We start from the raw sequence: 20,810 nt of genomic DNA, 5'->3' as shown, positions 1-20,810 counted from the left end.
ACAAAACTCTTTTGCTGTGATCTCACCCCAAACAAACGCACGGCTCCCAGACAAACGCACAGCTACAAAAGCAGCCCGCATTTGCATTCCAAACCGTCCTGGCCTGGGATGAAAAGCAGAAAATGAAGTCAAAGCGGCCGGCAGAACAATGAGCCCCTCCCGGCAGCCGCCGCCCCGGCCGCCCCCACCTCGCAGGCTGAATCCCAGGCCCGAGACGCGGGGCGTCCGGAGCAGCCCCCGCCGCGGAGGAACGGCCGAGGCGCGCCCACCTCCGGGGCCCTCCAAGCCTCGTCGGGTTCAGTGGACAGGCCCCGCCCGAGCGCGCCAGCTTCCATCTCTGCTTTCTCTCCTCCAGGGTGAAAGGACGGCCCCGACCCGCAGACCCGGCAGAGCCCTGGCGGGAGGGCCCCAGACCAAAACTAGGAGGAAACTGACCAAGTGGGCTGCGGCGGCCGGGAAAGAAACCACGTGCGCTGATGTCCTTAGAAACGCAGGGAGATGTTCCACCCACGGAAACCATTTGGGGGCTGCTAAAGAAGGGAGTCAGGGGTCAGAAAGGGCTCTTGGAGGGGAGGGAAAATATATATGAAATTTAAAATATCTGTATATATTTTTATATATACATACGTATATATGTATGTATACATGTCTATGTGTGTATACATACATATGTGTATATACATATTTTATATGTGTAGTATATATGAGACCAGGTTAAGTTTAACTTTCTCTGGGAATATGTGTGTGTATATATGCAGATAATATATAACATATAATAACATATATAGCATGTAATATATAATTTAAGCGTATATGTATATATGCTGAAATCTACAAAATAAAAGTCAACACTCCAGCTGCAGCATTCGACAGCCCATAGGGACACAACAATCCGTTGATCCTACCCGCCTTTTCACTGCCCCCAGCCATCCCTATGCCGTCGGTTTCTCTGCTTCCTCAGCATAAAGTCCGTGCTCCGTCATTTTAATTATTCGGTCTAAACTCCCTTGCCACTCGAACCCATAGGTGTACGCACCTGCCAAACCCCAAGCAGGTTAAATTCAACTCTTGTCCACCCTCACCTGCATCTGCCGGGCAAGGCACACTACCTTGCTGACTATTCCCAATAAATTCTTGACACTAACCCCAAATGGGTGGTTAATGCTGACTTACATCCCTACTACATTTTCCCAGTGGATTCTCTTCCACTCTTCTAAACAAATATTTTACATTTTCTCTTTTCTCAGCTCCCCCATCTTTCCTCACTGCTGCTAACCTTGTTGCTATTTTATTGAGGAAATAGACGCAATCAGGCCAGAACTTCTGCAAGCTTTCCCCAGGCACCCACCTGATTTGTAGTGTGGCTTGCCCGGTGGTCATCCTGTTCTGCCCTCCGACCTATGATTTCGCATGAAAGCAGTTTTGCCCTGCCATAGGCCGAACCTCCACCTGCATTCGACGCCCAAGCCCTTCACAGCTCTGAAAACCCTCCCAGAGTTCTTCTCTTCTGCACCATCACTTTTCCTCTGTCTGGATCATTCTCCTCAGCGCACAGACACTAACATTTCTACCATCTTAAAAACAAAAGCAAACCAAAAACAAGAGTCTCTTTTGGCTCCCTATCTTCCTCCAGCTACTTAACCCATTTCTCAGCTTCCATTTACAGGCCAGCTCTTCAAGAATTGTCTATGCTAAGGGGCTTCAAACTTGTATGGTTCACCTGCCTGCAGAAGATAATTTTGAAAAATTGTGTACTCTGGCCGGGCGCGGTGGCTCACGCCTGTAATCCCAGCACAATGGGAGGCCAAGAAGGGCGGATCACGAGGTCAGGAATTCGAGGTTAGCTTGGCCAACATGGTGAAACCCCATCTCTACTAAAAATACAAAAATCATCCGGGCGTGGTGGCAGGCACCTGTAATCCCAGCTACTCGGGAGGCTGAGGCAGGAGAATAGCTTGAACCCGGGAGGCGAAGGTTGCAGTGAGCCAAGATTGTGCCACTGCATTCCCGCCTGGGTGACACAGCAAGACCCTGCCTTGCAGGGGAAAAAGAAAATAAAAAAGAAAAATTGTGTACTCTAACACACATTTGTAAGTTGTATCTAAAACTGCCCAATATAAATTTACATGTAAGATCCAGGTGCAGCTAAATAATTAGCCACACACTCTGAATTTTATTATTATTATTATTATTATTATTATTATTATTAAGCTTAGTAAAATACCCACAACATAAAAATTTACCGTCTTATCCATTTTTAAGTGTACAGTTGGGTAGTGTTAAGCATAGTCACATTGTTGTGCAACCAATCTCTGGGATTTCTTATCTTGCAAAATTCAAACCCTAATCCCATTAAACGACAACTTTCCATTCCCTCTTTTCCCCAGCCCTTGGCAGCAACCATTCTACTTTCTGTTTATACGAGTTTGACTGTTCTGTATCTCTTATAAGGAAAATCATATAGTATTTGTCTTTTTGGTGACTGGCTTACTTTACTAAATATAATGTCGTCAAAGTTCATCCATGGAGTAACATGTGTCAAAATGTATATCCTTTTTGTGGCTGAATGATACTCCATTACATGTATACACCAAGTCTGAATTTTATTTCACTCTGAAATGAGGTTTTTGTTTATTCAACAAATATTTACTGAGTACCTACTATGTTTGTGTATATACATCTCTGGATGGACAATGTGAACCAGAAAGATAAAAAGCTCAAAATCTAGCAAAGATTTAAAAGGAGACTCACTCTCCTGTCCCATCTTTTAATTCATCACTTGAGTCTGTGGGTCAGAATATCAAGTTTGCACCTTAATCCCAAATCCCAGTGTTCCAATTTAGAACCTGAGACTATCTAGTTCCAGACTCCGTGAATACAAACACATCTTGAGATCCTTCCCTGTACCAACTCACTCCCTCATAAGGGCTCCCTTATAAGGGCTGCATATGTGTCTGTATCTCTCATGACATGTAAAGCTCTTTGCAAATAAGAAACAACTGTGACTTTGTTCTACATCATCAGTCTTTAACAAGGTGCTTGGCACCTAGAAATGCTCAATAATTGTTTTTTATTGTTTACTCCTAAAGCTGGTCTTATTTGTTTAAAATTATTCAAATAATTCAAAATTCAAGTTTAAAATAATCCCAAAATTATTTCTTGCTTACTATGTGCCAGGCCCTGTTCCAGGAGTCAGAAATAAAGAACAAAACAAGCTTGATCCATACTCTTATCACACATTCTAGTTGGGGGTTAGAAGAACCAATAATAAGTAAAAATAATAAGAGAAATATCAGAAAGAGAAATGATTAGAATAGGGTGCTAGAGTCATAGGGGCTTGGCATCCTGCTTTATACAGGGAAGATCGGGAAAGTCTTCTCCGCAGAAGTGTTCGTTGAGCAGAGATATGAATGACAAGAAGGAATGAAGGAGGGGAAGGTCACAGGGAAGAGCGTGCTAGGCAGAAGACAGATCGTGCAGAGGCCCTGCGGCAGGAAGATCATATTGAAGCAGGTAAAATTTATCGTTTTCTTAGTTTAGAGGTGTGGCAACCAAGTCTAGGAGACAGACAGTGATTTGTTCACCTCTCACAGAAGGGGTAGCTAGGTTGGGAATTGAGTATAATCAGAAAGTAGTTATCATAGTTAAGGGGTTAGCAGATATTTAGCAAAGCAGTTCAATCCTCTGAGCTACAGAAAAGAAATAGCCTGTCTGAACTTCATCCAAACTAAACCCACTCTTCTCATTTTACACCCCCCCACACTGGGCCATCTGTTTCATCCACCTCTCAAGGCTTATCTCCCACTACCGTCTCTGAGTTGTTGACTCCTAAAAGCCTATCTTCAATCCCAGATGTCTATTGTGAGCTGGAAGTTCCAGCTCCAAACTGGAATGCAAGCATTATTCTCTTTTGTACATTGCTGTGTGTCCAAACGCAACTCTGAATTTGTATTTGTCTGGCACATAGTAGATGCTCAATAAATATATTTGAATGAATACATGAATAATGAACTTCAGACCTATTTATCCAACTCTTTACCAGATTTGTCCACCTTAAGATCCCACAAACACCTCAAGTTCAACATATCCAAAGCAGTAATGATCTCTACCACTTTCTCCTCCAAATTACCCTTTCCCTGTTTTCCCTCTCTCTCTGAGATCAGTACAAACTCCACCAAGTCTAGGAGAGAAACAAGACAGAAACATGGGCAACATGTTTGATTTGTTCTTTTTCCACCTGTATCCAATAGTCTTCTCAATTCTAACTCTTTATATTTCTAGAATCCATATCTGGTTCTCCCTACCTTCTGGGTGTGCCTTAGCTAAAAATCTCATCACTTCTCCCCTGAATTATTACGACAGTCATCTAATTGTTCATTTCTTTCTGTCTCTCCTATGTAAACCATTTTTCAACTATTCTGTATAATACCTACCAGGGGGATCACTTTAAAAAATATTTTATTAATTTGTAAAAGCTACACATTAATTCTAATATGGAAAATGCAGAAAATTTTGAAAAAAAAATAGAAATCACCAATAATCTCACTATACAGAAGTAACTACAGGTTTAAAAAATTTTTTGTACTGCTACTTCTAATAGTTTGGTTGTGCATATAGATATTTCTTTTTCTTTCTTTCTCTCTTTTAAACCCAAACTGGGTCATTGTATTGAAGCTTTGAAGTTTTTGTTGACATTTTATTATGAATGCTTTTCTATACCCTTAAATGTTGTTGAATACATTTGAACTCTTTAAAATATTACATCAATTGACTATGTCATAATTCATTTAATCATTTCCCAATTATTTAACATTTAGATTGTTCACAATTTCATTATTATAAAATGTTTCAATTCTTGTACATAATTTTTTTCTTAATCTCTGATTATTTCCTTATAAATTCCTGGACGTAAAATTATTAGATCAAAGGTTCTTGGTAAGTTTGCCAAGTTGCCTTGAAGTAACTTTTTAAAAATGCAAATCTAAACATGTTATTCTCTTTTTAAAATCTCTAAATATAGATTTCAGAAAATAATTCAGACTTCTTAGGTAGATATCCTGCATGATTTGTCCTCTATTTACTCTGACTTCAGCTTCTACCACTTCTGCACATGAGCCCTTTACCTCAACCACATCAAACTGCATAACATGACCTTTGGACGATGTTGTGTTCTTTGTCTAGAACACCATGCTTCATTCTCTTCATCTAGCCAATTTCTACATGTTGCTTCAAAATTTAACATTAAGCACCATCTATATAAAATATATAATAAAATATCTTCCATTTTAATACTTGCAGTGAGTTAATTTCTATGCTAAAATGTTCATTTTATTTAATCATCACCACCATTCTGCATAGGTATTATGTCCAATGTCCAACTGAAGAAATGGATGCTCAATTAGTGAGTGGCTTATGTAGTTAAGTGGTAGAGAGGAGATTTAAAATCAAGTTTATCTCACTGTAAGCCCATGCACTTTATCAGTGCAATTTGCTTCCTCTCTGATCTTCCTGTATTTTAGATTCATCTTATCTGGGTTTTTCATAGCATCCTAGGCTTACCTTTGTCTTTCTTTTTGTCCATAGGTCAATCTTGCTGGTTAGACTGCAAATTTCTTAAGGGAAGGAACTATGCCTAATTCTCAATGTAGGACCCAGTGAACATTTATTGAATGAATGATGAATGAATAAACAAACACTGATTGTACTCTTATAACTCTGACCTTGGTTTTCCTTAATTTCCTTTGCCGTCACTGATGATGACTTCATGAGCTTGTCTTCTTGGAGGATCAGCACTCATTTCCTCTGATGTCTTGATTCATGTTGGGGTCTTCCAACTGAGCAGACATAACATCATGGTCATGAAACTCCTCTGCCAATAAAGGTGGACCCCAGACAGCATCCCATGAATCAAGCTGAAAGAGAGAGTGCCAGCAGTAAGTTTCTGTTTTCCCACACATGCCAGAGAATGAGAGGAAAAACCCCACAGAAATAGAAGGCAGAGACTTAATGGGTTAGAAAGAGACCCCTGTGTGCAGCAGGAACTGGCCTCAACGGATTAAAGAGAAAATGAAAAGTGAAAACTGGGCACACAAATTTTAATTGGATTTGAAGAGATCAGGTCTATGGGAACCATTGTCCACCAAGGCTGTCCATTTGTGTCAAAACTCATTCCACCCTGTCCTCCCAACACCCTGAACCCAAGAGCAGTGTGGTGTTTACATAGATACAAATAATTCTGGACCCCCCCACCTCCATAACAGGCACCTTCCATAGCAAGAGTTTCTGAATGAAAGCTGCTTGGACCACATATTCCATGGTTTGGCCACTAAAGTGGCAATTATCCTTTATTTCCCTTCTCCACTTTCACCAAAAACATTGCATGCAGCATCTCCACAAATGCCACCTAATAGTTTGTGTCACCCACTCAGGAGAAGCAGAGTGAACATATGCATACACATGTATACTTAGATACACACACACAGACACACAAAGTTGTGTGGATATCCAATCATAATATATTTACAAGTGCGTATACATATTTGCACATATAATAACAACACACACATACACTTCTGCATGTAAACTAAAGGGGAGACTCTTCAGTCATCTATTCAATCAAAAAGTATTTAACAAGAACCTACTCTGTGCCAGCTACTATGTTCTAGCCTAAGGAAAAAATGAAGGATAAGACATTGTCATTGACCAGAAATAAAGCCTCACACTTACAGCCATCTGATCAACAAAGTTGACAAAAATAAGCAATGGAGAAAGGACTCCTTATTCAATAAATGGTGCAGGGATAGCTGGTTAGCCATATGTAGAAGATTGAAACTGGACCCCTACTTTTCACCATACTCAAGATGCATTAAAGATTTAAATGTAAGAACTCAAACTATAAGAATTGTGGAAGAAAATCTAGGAAGCACCTTCTGGACATTGGCCTTGGTAAAGAATTGATGACTAAGTCTTCAAAAGCAATTCTAACAAAAACAAAAATTGACAAGTGGGACCTAATTAAACTATAGAATTGCTGCACAACAAAAAGAAATGATCAACAGAGTAAACAGACAATCCACAAAACAGGAGAAAATATTCACCAATTATGCATCTGACAAAGGCCTAATATCCAGAATCTATAAGGAACTTAAACAACTCAACAAACAAAAAAAAACCCCATTAAAAAATGGACAAAAGACATAAACAGACACTTCTCAAAAGAAGACACACAAGTGACCAACAAACATATGAGAAAATGTTCAACATCACTAATCATCAGAGAAATGTAAGTCAAAACCACAATGAGATAACCATCTCATACCAGTCAGAATGGCTATTATTAAAAAGTCAAAAAAAAATAACAGATGTTGGCAATGCTGTGGAGAAAAGGGAGCACTTATACACTGTGGGTAGGAATGTAAATTAGTTCTGCTAATGTGGAAAGCAGTCTGGAGGTTTTTCAAAGAACTTAAAACAGAACTACTATTCAACCCAGCAATCCCAATACTGAGTATATATCCAAAAGAAAACAAATCTTTCTACCAAAAAGACACATGTGTTCACGTGTTCATTGCAGCACTATTCACAATAGCAAAGACATGGAATGAACCCAGGTGCCCATCAATGGTGAACTGGATAAAGAAAATGTGATACATATACACCATGGAATAGTATGCAGCCATTAAAAAAAATGTTCTTTGCAGCAACGTGTCTGCAGCTGGAGGTCATTACCCTAAGTTACTAATGCAGGAACAGAAAACTAAATACCAGATCTTCTCACTTAAATGTGGGAGCTAAACATTGAGTACTCGTGAGCATAAGGATGGCAACAATAGACATTGAAGACAACCAGAGCAGGCAGGGACAGAAGAGGGCAAGATTTGAAAAACAAACTATTGGGTACTCTGCTCATACCTGAGCAATGGGATAATTTGTACCCCAAACCTCAGCATCATGCAATATACCCAGGTAGCAAACCTTCACAGGTACCCCCTGAATTTAAAATAAAAGTTAGGAGGCCAGGCATGATGGCTCATTCCTGTAATCACAGAACTTTGGGAGGCTGAGTTGGGCGGATCACGAGGTCAGGAGTTCGAGACCAGACTGGCCAACATGGTGAAACCCCCGTCTCTACTAAAAATACAAAAATTAGCTAGGCATGGTGGCACGCGCCTGTAATCCCAGCTACTCAGGAGGCTGAGGCAGGAGAATTGCTTAAACCCCGGAGGCAGAGGTTGCAGTGAGCTGAGATCACGCCGCTGCACTCCAACCTGGGCAACGGAGCAAGACTCCAAAACTCCGTCTCAAAATAAATAAATAAATAAGTAAAAGTTAGGGGGAAAAAAAGACTTCATCATTGCCCTCAAAGAGTTCACAGTCAATAGATGAGATAGATAGATAGATAGATAGATAGATAGATAGACAGACAGACAGACAGACAGTCAATTACAGAGCAAGAAAGAAGTAGAAGGCCAGCAAAGCCGTTCAATCTAACCTCAGGGCTCAGTTTTCCTGGTGAAGGTGGAGGTGGATCTGATCCTTGAAGAGGACTAGGAAGAAGTAAATACATATGCCAAAGCAAAGTGGTATGAGTTTGGGAAAACTGCAAGTAGTTCAGAATGGCTGGATTTTAGGGGACAAAAGGAAAGGAGGATGTGTTGAAAGAAATAGTGGTAGAGAGATAGGCAAGTTCTAAATCATGAAAGGAATCTCATGCTGAAATTCCAAATCTTTTTTTTTTGAGACAGTCTTGCTATGTTGTCCAGGATGGAGTACCATGGCACAATCTCCACTCACTGCAACCACCACCTCCGGGGTTCAAGCGATTCTCCTGCCTCAGCCTCCTGAGTAGCTGGGATTACAGGCATGTACCACACATGGCTAGTTTTTGTACTTTTAGTACAAACGGGGTTTCACAATGTTGGCCAGGCTGGTCTTGAACTCCTGACCTCAGGTGATCCTTCCGCCTCTGCCTCCCAAAGTGTTGGGATCATAGGCATGAGCCACAGCGCCTGGCCTGAAATTCCAAATCTAATAACATGGCAGACTTAGCTAATCCAGAACTACCTTCTCCAGGAAAAAAAAAAAAAAAAATACATAGAAAAACAACTTTCTCTTCCCATTAATATATGACCAGATCCAAAGAAGCTTCATAAATCAGAAAGGAGGAGTATAAAACCAAAGTAAGGCCGAGTGCAGTGATTCATGCCTTGGGGGCTGATCACTTGAGGCTAAGAGTTCCAGACCAGTCTGGCCAACATGGTAAAACCCTGTCTCTGCTAAAAATACAAAAATTAGCCAGGCATGGTGGAACGTGCCTGTAATCCCAGCTACTCAGGAGGCTGAGGCATGAGAATCCATGAACCTGGTAGGCGGAGGTTGCAGTGAGCCCAGGTCACACCACTGCACTCCAGCCTGGGCTACAGAGCAAGACTCTTTCTCAAAACAACAACAACAACAACAACAACAACAACAGCAACAAAAACCTAAGTAATACCTTCAGGCTGAAGTTGAAGTTAGAGAAGTAGAGGCCAAATCATTCAGTGTTATGTATCTATCTAAGCAGTTTGAACTATTTTTGTAAGTTTTCTGTAAAGAGTTTTGAAAGAGAATGGCGTGATTAGATTTGCCTAGCCCAGGGCCAAAGAAACCTCTGTGTCTCCTTCCTGACAGAAGCAAACACAAAACTGCTTTCTAGAGATCAGGCCATATGAGACTCGCAGAGAAAACACAAGCCCTGCTATAGATAAGCTCACAATAAAAAATTATAAACCATACAAGTGCATCCTATTTAGTGTCGAAAATGAAAATTAAAACCCAAAAAGATTTTTCTTATTCATCCTTATCAGACTGGTAATATTTAAAAGTATAACAATAACTTTGTCATACTTTCAAATAGTTGAGAATGGAAGTCAATTGTCAATCTCAGATGCTGCTGCTAAAAGTATAAATTTGATACAACTGTTTTGAAGAGCACTTTGGCAATATTTATTAAAGTCGAGATGTATATACTTTACCATGCAGTGATTTCATTGCTAAATCCATTGAGACTAAAACTCTGTCTTACTTGGATAAGGAGAAAACATAGGGTTTCTGTTACTTCATTGTTTGAAACAGTGAAAAACTGGAAACAACCTAAATGTCCATCAATATTATAATGAATGAGTAAGTTATGGTTTATTCGTATATAATGACACCACAGAGTGGCTAAAATGAACCACACCAGGTCTATGTGCCATCACGTATACAGTGCAAAATACAACATGGAATGATCAGAATATATAGTAAAAATACATACTACTTTAATAATATTTACATGTATATGCATTTAAAACTCATAACTGGTTCTTTATATGGCACATGGATGCATACATATTTTGGATCAAGTAAGAAAACCTGAATTTAAAAGACACATACCAAAATTCAGGATAATGGTTACCTTGGGGAGGGACCGTGTGGAATGGAGTGACTGGGCTTAAATGTTATCTCCATGGTTTATTTCCTAACAACAACATTTGATCCAGAAAAATAGGGCCCAATGCTAATTTGTTATAGCTGAGTGCTAGGCACAGGGGTCTCATGTTATTCTCTGTATTATAGTATATTTTCAAGATAAAACAAAATTTAAAAATAAGAATAAATTCCATGCTAAGCATTTTATTCCCTAAGCAAGTGAGTGACATAGTTTAGATTTGTACTTTGGAAAGCTCCCCCAACCTCTGAGTGGAAGAGGTCTTAGCAGAGGGTAAATGGAGGCAGGAAGACCCGGTAAGAAGGCTGTTTGCAATAGGCTAAGAAAGAGTTAATGAGGTCTGGCACAGGTTAGTGGTCAGGGATGGATTTGAAAGCTATTTAAGTGGTAATATGGCCAATATACTACCAGTCTTCTTTTTCCTTTGGTGTTTAAAAATTTTGTTTATACAAGTTTCCCTCATTTCTCCTTTTCAATGAAGTATGACCTACAAATAGACAAGTGCATAAATCATAAGTATGCAGCTTAACACATTTTCACACAGTGACCACCACCCAGATCAAGTCTTCTCCCAGTCAATGTATAGCCCCAAAGGTAACCACAAATCAGAGTTCTATCACCATAGATTAGTTTTGCCTGTTTTAAACTTTATAAAAATGAGCCCATATAGTATGTATTGTTTTGTGCCTGGTTTCATTCATTCAATATGCTTTTTGTGCAATTCACTCATATTGTTGTATGTCTACGAGTTTGTTGGTTTTTATTGCTAAATAGTATTCTTCAAGTGAATATTTAATTTCATTATTTAATTGGTGCTCAGTTGCGAATGGGGACTTGGGTTTGTTCCAGTTTGGGACAGTATTGTCATGAGCACTCATGTACATGTCTTGTTGTGCGCACATTTTTCCTTCTGTTGGATATGTATTTTAGGAGTGAAATTTCTGGAGAATAGGGTATGTGTATTATTGGCTTTAGTAGATACTGGAAAGGTTTTCCGAAGTGATAGTACAAGTGTACATGCCCAGCAGCAGTGAATGAGAGTTCCAGTTGTTTCACATCCACACCAACACTTGGTACTACTCGCTGTTTTTTGTTTTCTGTTTTTTGACTTTAGACAAGAATATCATAGATATGCAATGATATTTCATTGTAATTTTAATTTGCATTTTCCCATGACTAAAAAGTTGAGCATGCTTTTATATGTTTATCTCCCACTTGTATATCCTGTTATGAAGTTTTAAAAATAGGTTGTCTCTCTTGTTCTTATTATTTACACAGTTTGGGAATCAAAAGAATACCACCAAAGCCTCCCTGATACTAATATTTATCTCTGATAATTCACTCATTTGTTGTCTTCTTTTAGAAGACTTGGAGAGGCTGAGGTGGGTGGATCACCTGAGGTCAGGAGTTCGAGACCAGCCTGGCCAACATGGTGAAATCCTGTCTCTATTAAAATACAAAAAATTAGCTAGGCCTGGTGGCGCGTGCCTGTAATCCCAGCTACTAGGGAGGCTGAGGCAGGAGAATTGCTTGAACCTGGGAGGTGGAAGTGGCAGCGAGATGAGATTGCACCACTGTACTCCAGCCTGGGTGACAGAGCAAGAATCTGTCTCAAAAAAATAAAAAAGCAGGAGGCCTGGATCAGCAGCACCCCACTCTACTGGTGCAATTTACTGTATTAGCCCATTTTCATGCTGCTGATAAAGACCTCCCTGAGACGGGACAATTTACAAAAGAAAGAGGTTTATGGGACTTACAGTTCCACATGTCTGGGGAGGCCTCACAATCATGGAGAAAGGTGAAAGAAACATCTCACGTGGCAGCAGACAAGAGAACAGGGCTTGTACCGGGAAACTCCCCTTTTTAAAACCATCTGATCTCGTGAGACGTATTCACTATCACGAGAACAGTGCAGGAAAGACCCGCCCCTATAATTCAATCACTTCCCACCGGCTTCCTCCCACAACACGTGGGAATTCAAGATGAGATTTGGGTGGGGACACAGCCAAACCATATCAGAGGGGTTTATGCAAAAACAAACAAACAAACCTGACATTTCTTGTCAGAGTCAGATGTTCTAGAAGGGATGCTTACACAGGGTAGGGAGCAGATCTAGATCTTTCTTTTCTTTTCTTTTCTTTTCTTTTTTTTTTTTTGAGACAGTATCTTGCTCTGTTGCCCAGGCTGGAGTGCAGCGGTGCGATTTCGGCTCACCGCAAGCTCCGCCTCCCAGGTTCACGTCATTCTCCTGCCTCAGCCTCCCGAGTAGCTGGGACTACAGGCGCCCGCCATCACGCCCGGCTAATTTTTTGTATTTTTAATAGAGACGGGGTTTCACCGTGTTAGCCAGGATGGTCTCGATCTCCTGACCTCGTGATCCGCCCACCTGGGCCTCCCAAAGTGCTGGGATTACAGGCGTGAGCCACTGCGCCCGGCCAGATCCAGGTCTTTCTGATTCCTTCCATGTCACAGCACTTCATAAAGGCCCCTCCTCCCCATCACACTACTGGGATTATTTACTCATTATTTACTAGACCTGCATTCTAGGCTCTCCGCTCCTGAAAGGCCGGGCTCTTTCCATTCATTTTGTTGAGTCAGTGCCGTAACCAGACTTCAGCCCTAGGTGGGTCTCAGGGAAGCCCTTCTCAATAGCAGGTCCTCCTGCTGAGAGCTCTCATAGCTCCTCCTGCATTCTTTCTTCAGAACACTCATCCCAGTTCTTAATTACATATTTGTAATTTGACTGTTTGTATTCCCCTTAAGACTATAAGCTCCTTGAAGCTGGCATCCCATTTTATCTACTGTTTTACTTCTGGTGTTTACCAGTACCTGGTACATAGGAAGTGATTAATAAATATTAGTCAATGGATAATTGAAGTCATTTAGATCAGAATCCCAGATCTATCCCATATTAGATGTGTGAACTAAAACAAGATTCTTAACAGCTTCAGTTTCTTACTCCGTAAAATGAGACTATTCATAGCTACATTTTTTATTTTGTATTTTTTATTGATATATCATAGTTGTACAAACATTTGGAGTACATGTGATACTTTGATACATGTATGTGATATACAATGATCAAATCAGGGTACTGGGGATATCCATCACCTAAAACATTTATCTTTTCTTTATGTTGGGAACATTGCAATTCTTCTCTTCTAGTTATTTTGAAATACAGAATGAATTATTGTTAACTACAATTTCTCTAATGTACTATCCAATATTAGAACTTACTCCTTCTATCAATTGTATTCTTTTACCTATCAACCAACTTCTCTTCATTTTCCCCCAATCCTATCTACTTTAACAGTGATTTTTGAAGATTTAAATGAAGCAGACTGCATGAAAGTACCTGCGTCAGGATTTTGCACATAAACAGTTCTTTGGAAATACTTTGGAATCAACAAATGAATGTATGAATTTATTCTAACTGGCAGGAATCTTATGCAGATTTCTAGCTGTTAAAGTTTTTTGTTTTTTTCCTTCTATCTCTACCTCAGAGAAAATTTAAGTCCTCATTAATTCCTAAGGACAGGGTCAATGTTTTGCAATTCTCTATGTCCCTGCAGCCTGTTTAATTGGATGGTTACCAAGAATCGTGTGACTTTTTGACCTGGATGATGATTAATTGGTTCAAAATTGCCGGGAACTATTCAGTGCCAGGCAGACATGCAGGATTTGCAGAGGATAAGACTTGCTTCTGCCCCTGAGAATCTGACAGTCTTGATACAGACCTTTATGCATTCAATTTTGGTACATTAAGCTAAGAGGTTACTGATGTCTGCACCCAGCATGCTCCGAGCCAAGCCCCAGAGGAGTGTGGCTTGGGGGAAGCACACCTGAAAAGAGTCTGCAGGTTTAATGAGCAAAGAGTGGGGGTATTTCTCAAACTTTATTGTGTATATGAGTCACCTAGGGATCTTACCCAAAGGAAGATTCTGATTCTGTAGGTTGGGGTGGGGCAGGGTTCTCCTAGGTCTATATTTCTACCAAGCTCCCCAGGGATACAAATGTTGTTAGTCCGTGAACCACATTTAAAGAAGCAAGTGAAGGCTCACAGAATGCCGTGAGCAAAGAGGTATAAAAACAGATCTTGTAAATCTCATCTTTAATGAGCAATAACCCAAGGCTCAGAGAGGTTAAGAAACGTGCCCAAAGTCACATCACATAGCCAGTAAGTGTCAGAGCCAAGACTGCAACCTGGGTCTGAGTCCCCAGGTTCTTGTTTCCTTCTCCACATCATGCTGCTCCTCACAATACCATGCAGCTCCATTGTTTCCTGAAGTCCGCATGAAACGGGGCTACTTCTCAAGTTTGGTTTGTCAAGTACTGTTGGAAGGTAAAATGGAAAGACTAGGGTACTCGGATCAGGAGGCTTGGGCTCTGGTCTCACCAGTCCCTCCACTCCCTGGGTGCCTTCCCTCTCCTTCCCCCACCAACAAAAGTTGTTCTGCCCCTCTGGGCATTGGTTCTTCAGATTTGAAGTGAAAATTTGGCCTCTGGCATTAAGGATCTTCCTAGCTACATTTTGGGGCTCAAAGGGACATCACCATTTATAGAAAAATGCTGTGAAATTGCTGAGCTATTCCAGGGGCTGGAGGGCGCTGCATTGTCTAGCAGCAAAGAGCAGGCTGACCTTGGTGGCAAGAAACGAGACACGAGCCACTTGGGTCTATTTCCGGGCCTTGAAGCCAAATGGAGCATCCCTAGCTGGATTTTTCTTTTCTTTTTTTTTTAAGACAGAGTCTCACTCCACTGCCCAGGCTGGAGTGCAGTGGTACAACCTCGGCTCACTGCAACCTCTGCCTCCCGGGTTCAAGTGATTCTCCTGCCTCAGCCTCCAGAGTAGCTGGGATTACAGGCGTGTGCCACCACGCCCAGCTAATCTTTTGTATTTTTAGTAGACGGGATTTCACAATGTTGGCCAGGCTGGTCTTGAACTCCTGACCTCAAGTGATCTGCCTGCCTCGGCCTCCCAAAGTGCTGGGATTACAGGCATGAGTGAGCCATCATGCCTGGTCCCTGGCTGCATTTTGAAGTTGCTTGGGATTGATGACATCTTTTTTCCGTCTATTTCTTTCTCTCTTTTTTTTTTTTTTGAGACCGTCTCACTCTGTCGCCCAGGCTGGAGTGCAGTGGCACGATCTCGGCTCACTGCAAGCTCCGCCTCCCAAGTAGCTGGGACTACAGGTGCCCGCCACCACACCTGGCTAATTTTTTTGTATTTTTAATAGAGATGGGGTTTCACCATGTTAGCCAGGATGATCTCGATCTCCTGACCTCGTGGTCCGCCCGCCTTGGCCTCCTAAAGTGCTGGGATTACATGAGTGATACACCATGCCTGGCTTCTCTCCCTTTTTAAATAGTAATGATTATAACTGTTATTCTATGCCTGTCCCACCACTGAATTTAGGGAGCAGATAACTTGTTTCTTAAGTTTCACAGGTTCATAGAGGGCAGTGTATTCCAGGGTGGATTAAATGTGGAGCCTCCTTTTTACCTAATTTGAATGGGTTAGTTTAGATGATGAGATTTGGGGTGTTTAAGTTGTTAAGATTTAGGATTTTGACTTGATACTGCCATATCCTAGGTCTTTAGGGGATGTGGGGATAGGGTGATCTGTTTTGCATGTGGGATGGATGTGAATCTTTTGAGGGCCAGAGGGTGAACTCTGGTACTCCGAATAATGGTTCCCGAAATATGGCCATGTCTTAGATCCCTGGCATCTGTGAATGTATGTTCCATGGCAAAGAGGAATTAAGGCAGCAGATTGAATTAAGTTTGCCAGTGAACTGACTTTAATATAGGTGATTATCCTAGATTATGAGCAGGCCTGTGTAATCACCAAGGAGGGCCCTTACATGTGAAAGGGGTGGCAGAAGAGGAGAACCAAAGAGATGGCAGGGTGAGGACTCGACCCAATGTTGCTTCCTCCATGTTCACATGGAGGAAGAGGGCCACAAGCCAAGGAAAGTGGGTGGCCTCTAAAGATGGAAAAGGCAAGGAAACAGCTTCTTGCCTAGAGCCTCCAAGATTGTAAGACAATGCATCTATGTTGTTTTACGTTTGTGGTAATTTGTTACAGCCGCCATAGCAAATTAATATAAGACCTGTCCTACAATTTAATGCTCTAGGATCTTAGACTAATCATTTCATCTTTGCATTCTTTAGTATTCCTTCTTTCTCAAAATAACTGCTGTGAAGATCAGACAGAACAAATAGGCAGAAATCCCTGGCACACAGGTGCTCGATAAATGTGAATTTCTAGCTTCCCCTTTTCTTCCAGGTTGGAGAAACACAAGGAAGGGAAGCAGGAGCCACAGGCCATTCTCAGCCTTCCTTTGATGTGGGCTGTGTACAGGATTCCCTCTGTAAACTCCTCCAGCATACCTTATCTAGAGTGAAGGCTGCTTATCTGCCCTCAGGGTTCCTACAGCTCCTACCTCTCTGATGGAAAAATCCTCTTTAGAATACAAAAGCTCTTTAGAAGAGCCTGAGATGAGGGTAGAGCCAGGGCCTCATTCTGCAAACAGGCTTTCAGAGATGAAAGAGCAGGGCAGACATCAGTATCTACCCTATAACAACCACATTTCCCACTGAAAAAAATCAGGAGTCGGTGCCCTGAGATGAGGCAAGCCCACTCAAAGAGGCCAGCCCACGATGCTTCTTTCTCCTACCCACACACCTGAGACAAACATCTCTCAAACACTCCAGGCTTGCAAGTCCTTAATTAGTTGTGTTACGAGCTTTTATTTAAAAAGCACATTTAATACAAGTATAGTTTCGCAGATACAAGTTTTCACTTTGTATGCTACAAAAGTCTTTGAATATTATTCTCTTTACAAAATGGAACCTTATAAAAATACTGACAATGTTTTTATACAGTTTTCTCTAGTTGCAGTTATTTCTTTCATTATAAAACAATGTCTACCACAGAACTATGATATTTTAGTTGATATTTAAAAAAATTAACTCAATGCTTTTTTAAGCAGCTAATGTAAATAACACAGGTCGAGACACAGTTTATAATCATAGTGGATATAGCTAAATTGTTTCAGAAATAATATCTTACATAGTTAACTTTTAATGTTTTATACATTATTTATATAATATTTATATATAAAAATCATAGCTTGCTATAAGTTGAAATGAAAGGACGGATTTTGTAGTAAGGATGTGCATGTGGTTGATCTATATGGTTACATTTAACCCTTTGAAAGGTCTGCATCCAAGATCTAAACGCATTTCTTCCTTCCTCCTTTCCTCAAAGGTTCAGTAGAAGGGGTCCCTGCCTATCACCTAGAGTGGGACCTTGCATGGAAGGACACTTATGGATAGAGGATGAGGAAAACTCTCTACCGAGATTTAACCCATATGTTCTGCCCAGCAGAACCTACCAAGAACTGCCTTAGGGGTCAACCCCAAGACAATAGTGCTTTACACAGCAAGAGCAACTCCTACAAAGACCCTCAGCTCTGTCATCCTGAAGGGTAACCTCTCAGGCATGAGACTGCCTGCTTCTCTGGCTCCTTCTGATTTGCAACAGCTAAAAGGTTGGTTCGATTTTCATTCTGCCCCCTTCACCCTCCCATCTGTTGTACAGAAGGCTGCTTTCCATCAGCTGGTGGCAGACCATGCCTTGCTCATCCCCGGGCCCTCACAGGAAATCCTGGTGGGCACGCAGCAAGGATTTCAAGGGAGAAGGCAGTAACCGAAGTCGAACTGTTTCTAAGAGTGTGCAAGTGCCCGGTGATTGACGTGCACAACATCAGCACCCTGCAATTGACATTTCAACATCACAGGATGATGCGTCAAAAGAAGAAAAGTGAGGGCTTGTGCCCTCGATTTCTTCTGAAATTGTGCTATTTGTGAAATTCACTCGTCCACAAAGAGTCTGCTAATCACTAATGTGAGGAACTATGGTTGTTGGCCTATGGGCAGGGGAGGTGATAAGGCCTTAGGACTGGGAATCTGGATTCGGGATCTGATCACTTGACTGAGCAAACTTGCTCTTTCCTTCTATTTAAAACACAAAACAAAACTTCCTGAACTAAAGTCACAGTACAGAATAGAATGGGATGGACAGAAAGACCCAAGAGGGCAGCTCCGCAATGGCTATTTTCTTGATTCAGTGCTATTTCTGGCATCGTGTGCTACAATGTGAATTTTTGCTTTTCTCACAGGCCTGGGATTCCTCAGGTCACAAAAGGTGACCAGCAGCCTCTACTCAAATCATTTTAGTGTTTGTTCCTGAACAAGCAGTGTTCACTAGAACATGAACACTTAACCCAATTGCACATCCAGGACTCTGGCACTTGGTGTTAGTTTGCTGTTGTTTCCACATAGGCGAACACTACCTATTTTGGAAGGCCACAAAGTAAAACATTTTTTTTTTTCCTTTTTAAAAATCAGTCGGGCAAAAGTTTTTCCCTACATTCTACTGTCTGATGAGATAAGAGAGCAGCAAGAACTTGCTGTCAGCAGTCATTTTACAAAAACAGCTCAGGAGGTGGGTGGCACCTACACCATGTTGTGGTGATTGTTCCTGTCAATAATGTCCACAGGTGAAAGGATTTCCTTCCGGATAGCAGGGGCAGGCAGGGAGAGCGTCGTCTTAGCCTTGAAGAGGTCAGACACGAAGAAAACCTAGAAGCACAAATCAGAGATCGAAGTCAGTAACTGACATCGGGGGTCTGGGTACAGAGGGAAAAGGAAAGTCAGAGGAGCGCAGACTTCAGGAAAAGGGGCCCCAAATCATAACTCTTTGAATAGGGAAGGACAACAGAGATCATATCATCAAGACTTATTGTACAGATAGGGAAACTGAGACCCAGGAAAAGGCAGTGACATGTCCCAGGTTGCACAACACCGGTTCAGTAGAATCCACTTCTAAGGACTCTCAGTCCAGTGCCCATATCTGCAACCCATACTTCCTTATTTCTCAAGGCAAACGAATAGCAATGAAAGATAAGTTCCTAAACAAAGGAAGCAGGTCATAATTAGTTATAGTCATTAATTCACACTACTTTCCCTTTCCTCACAAAGGAATCCAGGGTGTAACCGAAAAAGATCAGCCAACATGAACTCCTATCAGCAAGAGCTGAAGTCAGGCAGTGGTGACTACTTTTTCCTGAAAACTTAGTGATATCAACCATTTGATGGGGGTCAAGAAACCAGGTTCTCATTGCTGAGAAAGTTGGCAACTAACCTGGAGGAACGGTTAATGACAAATCTCCTATCACTTATTCCCAGCGTCCTTTTTCCTCCTGGGGATGTGACCTCACTGAGTCTGAACAATACTTGAGAAACATTTATTGAATGCCACTTGCAAAGGTGTGAGGATGGCACAGGCATAGTTCCTGCTTCAATGAGCTTATGATGAAAGATTCAAGGGCTTGATGAGCTACTGAAGTAAGAAAAATTTATGCTTTGTATTAGATGGCAAAATAAATACACAGACATCCATTTGAGCCATTTAGCAACAGGAGTTTTTACTAAGTAACCATAAGTGGCAGCAATCAGTCATGTAATTTAATAGGAAACACATGGCTGGGTTTCAAAATAGCAACTAAAACACTATCAAAGTTCCTATATCCAACAGCTTTCTGAATTGATGAGTCTTTGTCCTGCAGATGGTAATGTGCTCACTACTAATGACAGCACTGTGGCTTCACTCTGGCCACATTATAGGCAAGAAAATGAAGTTCCTAATAAGATTTTACCAAAACTAAGGCTCTAGCGATCCAGGGCCTGGCCACAGTAGGGACTTGAATTATTTGTTAAACTGATTTTCACAATGTCCCTTCTGTAGCAACATGGCAATCAAGAAAGTGCTATAAAAATCACAGCAAGAAATTGGTGATGCTGGTTACCTCAAGAGAAGGGAACTGGGTGGCTAGAAGGCAAAGGTGAAACAGACGTTTACTGGTCACTGTAAAACCTGTTGTACCTTTTGAATTTTGTACCCATTGCATATATTACCTACCAAAACATATAATAAGTATTATTTTGTTGTTAAAAAAAAATAAAGCTAGGCTATTTCTATGCTACTACAAGAAAATGAAATATTAGCCAAGAAGTGTAACATCTTAAAACATTCACAGTTTGAGTGCTATTGGATGTACCACTTTGCAAGAGAAAAAATTAAGTCTTTTCTCCCTTTCTTTTGTCAGGAGGTTTGCACAGTGAAAACCATGGTTCCAAAAGATTTGTCTCCTAGTCAGAGTCAAACTTGAGGATCAGGAAAGAAAAGATCTGTGCACAACCTGCCAGTAGGCTCTAGGCTCCCCTGCCAGAAAATTCTTTGTAGTTGGTCTGGGAAACTGTTTTCAAGAGTCCC

The 20,810-nt window shown here is 41.2% G+C and overlaps 1 protein-coding gene across 1 annotated transcript in view; it reads right to left on the bottom strand.

Moving 5' to 3' along the window:
• Window positions 1-17,201: 17,201 nt before the first annotated feature.
• PLPP3 (phospholipid phosphatase 3) overlaps window positions 17,202-20,810 on the bottom strand; it is an 85,415-nt gene continuing 81,806 nt past the window's right edge. Inside the window, exon 6 of the mRNA XM_002810774.6 lies at window positions 17,202-19,117. Coding sequence (XP_002810820.3) covers window positions 18,992-19,117 — 126 coding nt within the window. The 3' untranslated portion in view covers window positions 17,202-18,991. The remainder of the gene's footprint in view (window positions 19,118-20,810) is intronic.

The sequence above is a fragment of the Pongo abelii genome, chromosome 1 (genome assembly GCF_028885655.2).
Source record: "Pongo abelii isolate AG06213 chromosome 1, NHGRI_mPonAbe1-v2.0_pri, whole genome shotgun sequence".
Classification (NCBI taxonomy): Eukaryota; Metazoa; Chordata; class Mammalia; order Primates; family Hominidae; genus Pongo; species Pongo abelii.
The sequence above is the reverse complement of the archived record's forward strand: the minus strand, read 5'-3'. Positions and strand labels throughout refer to the sequence as shown.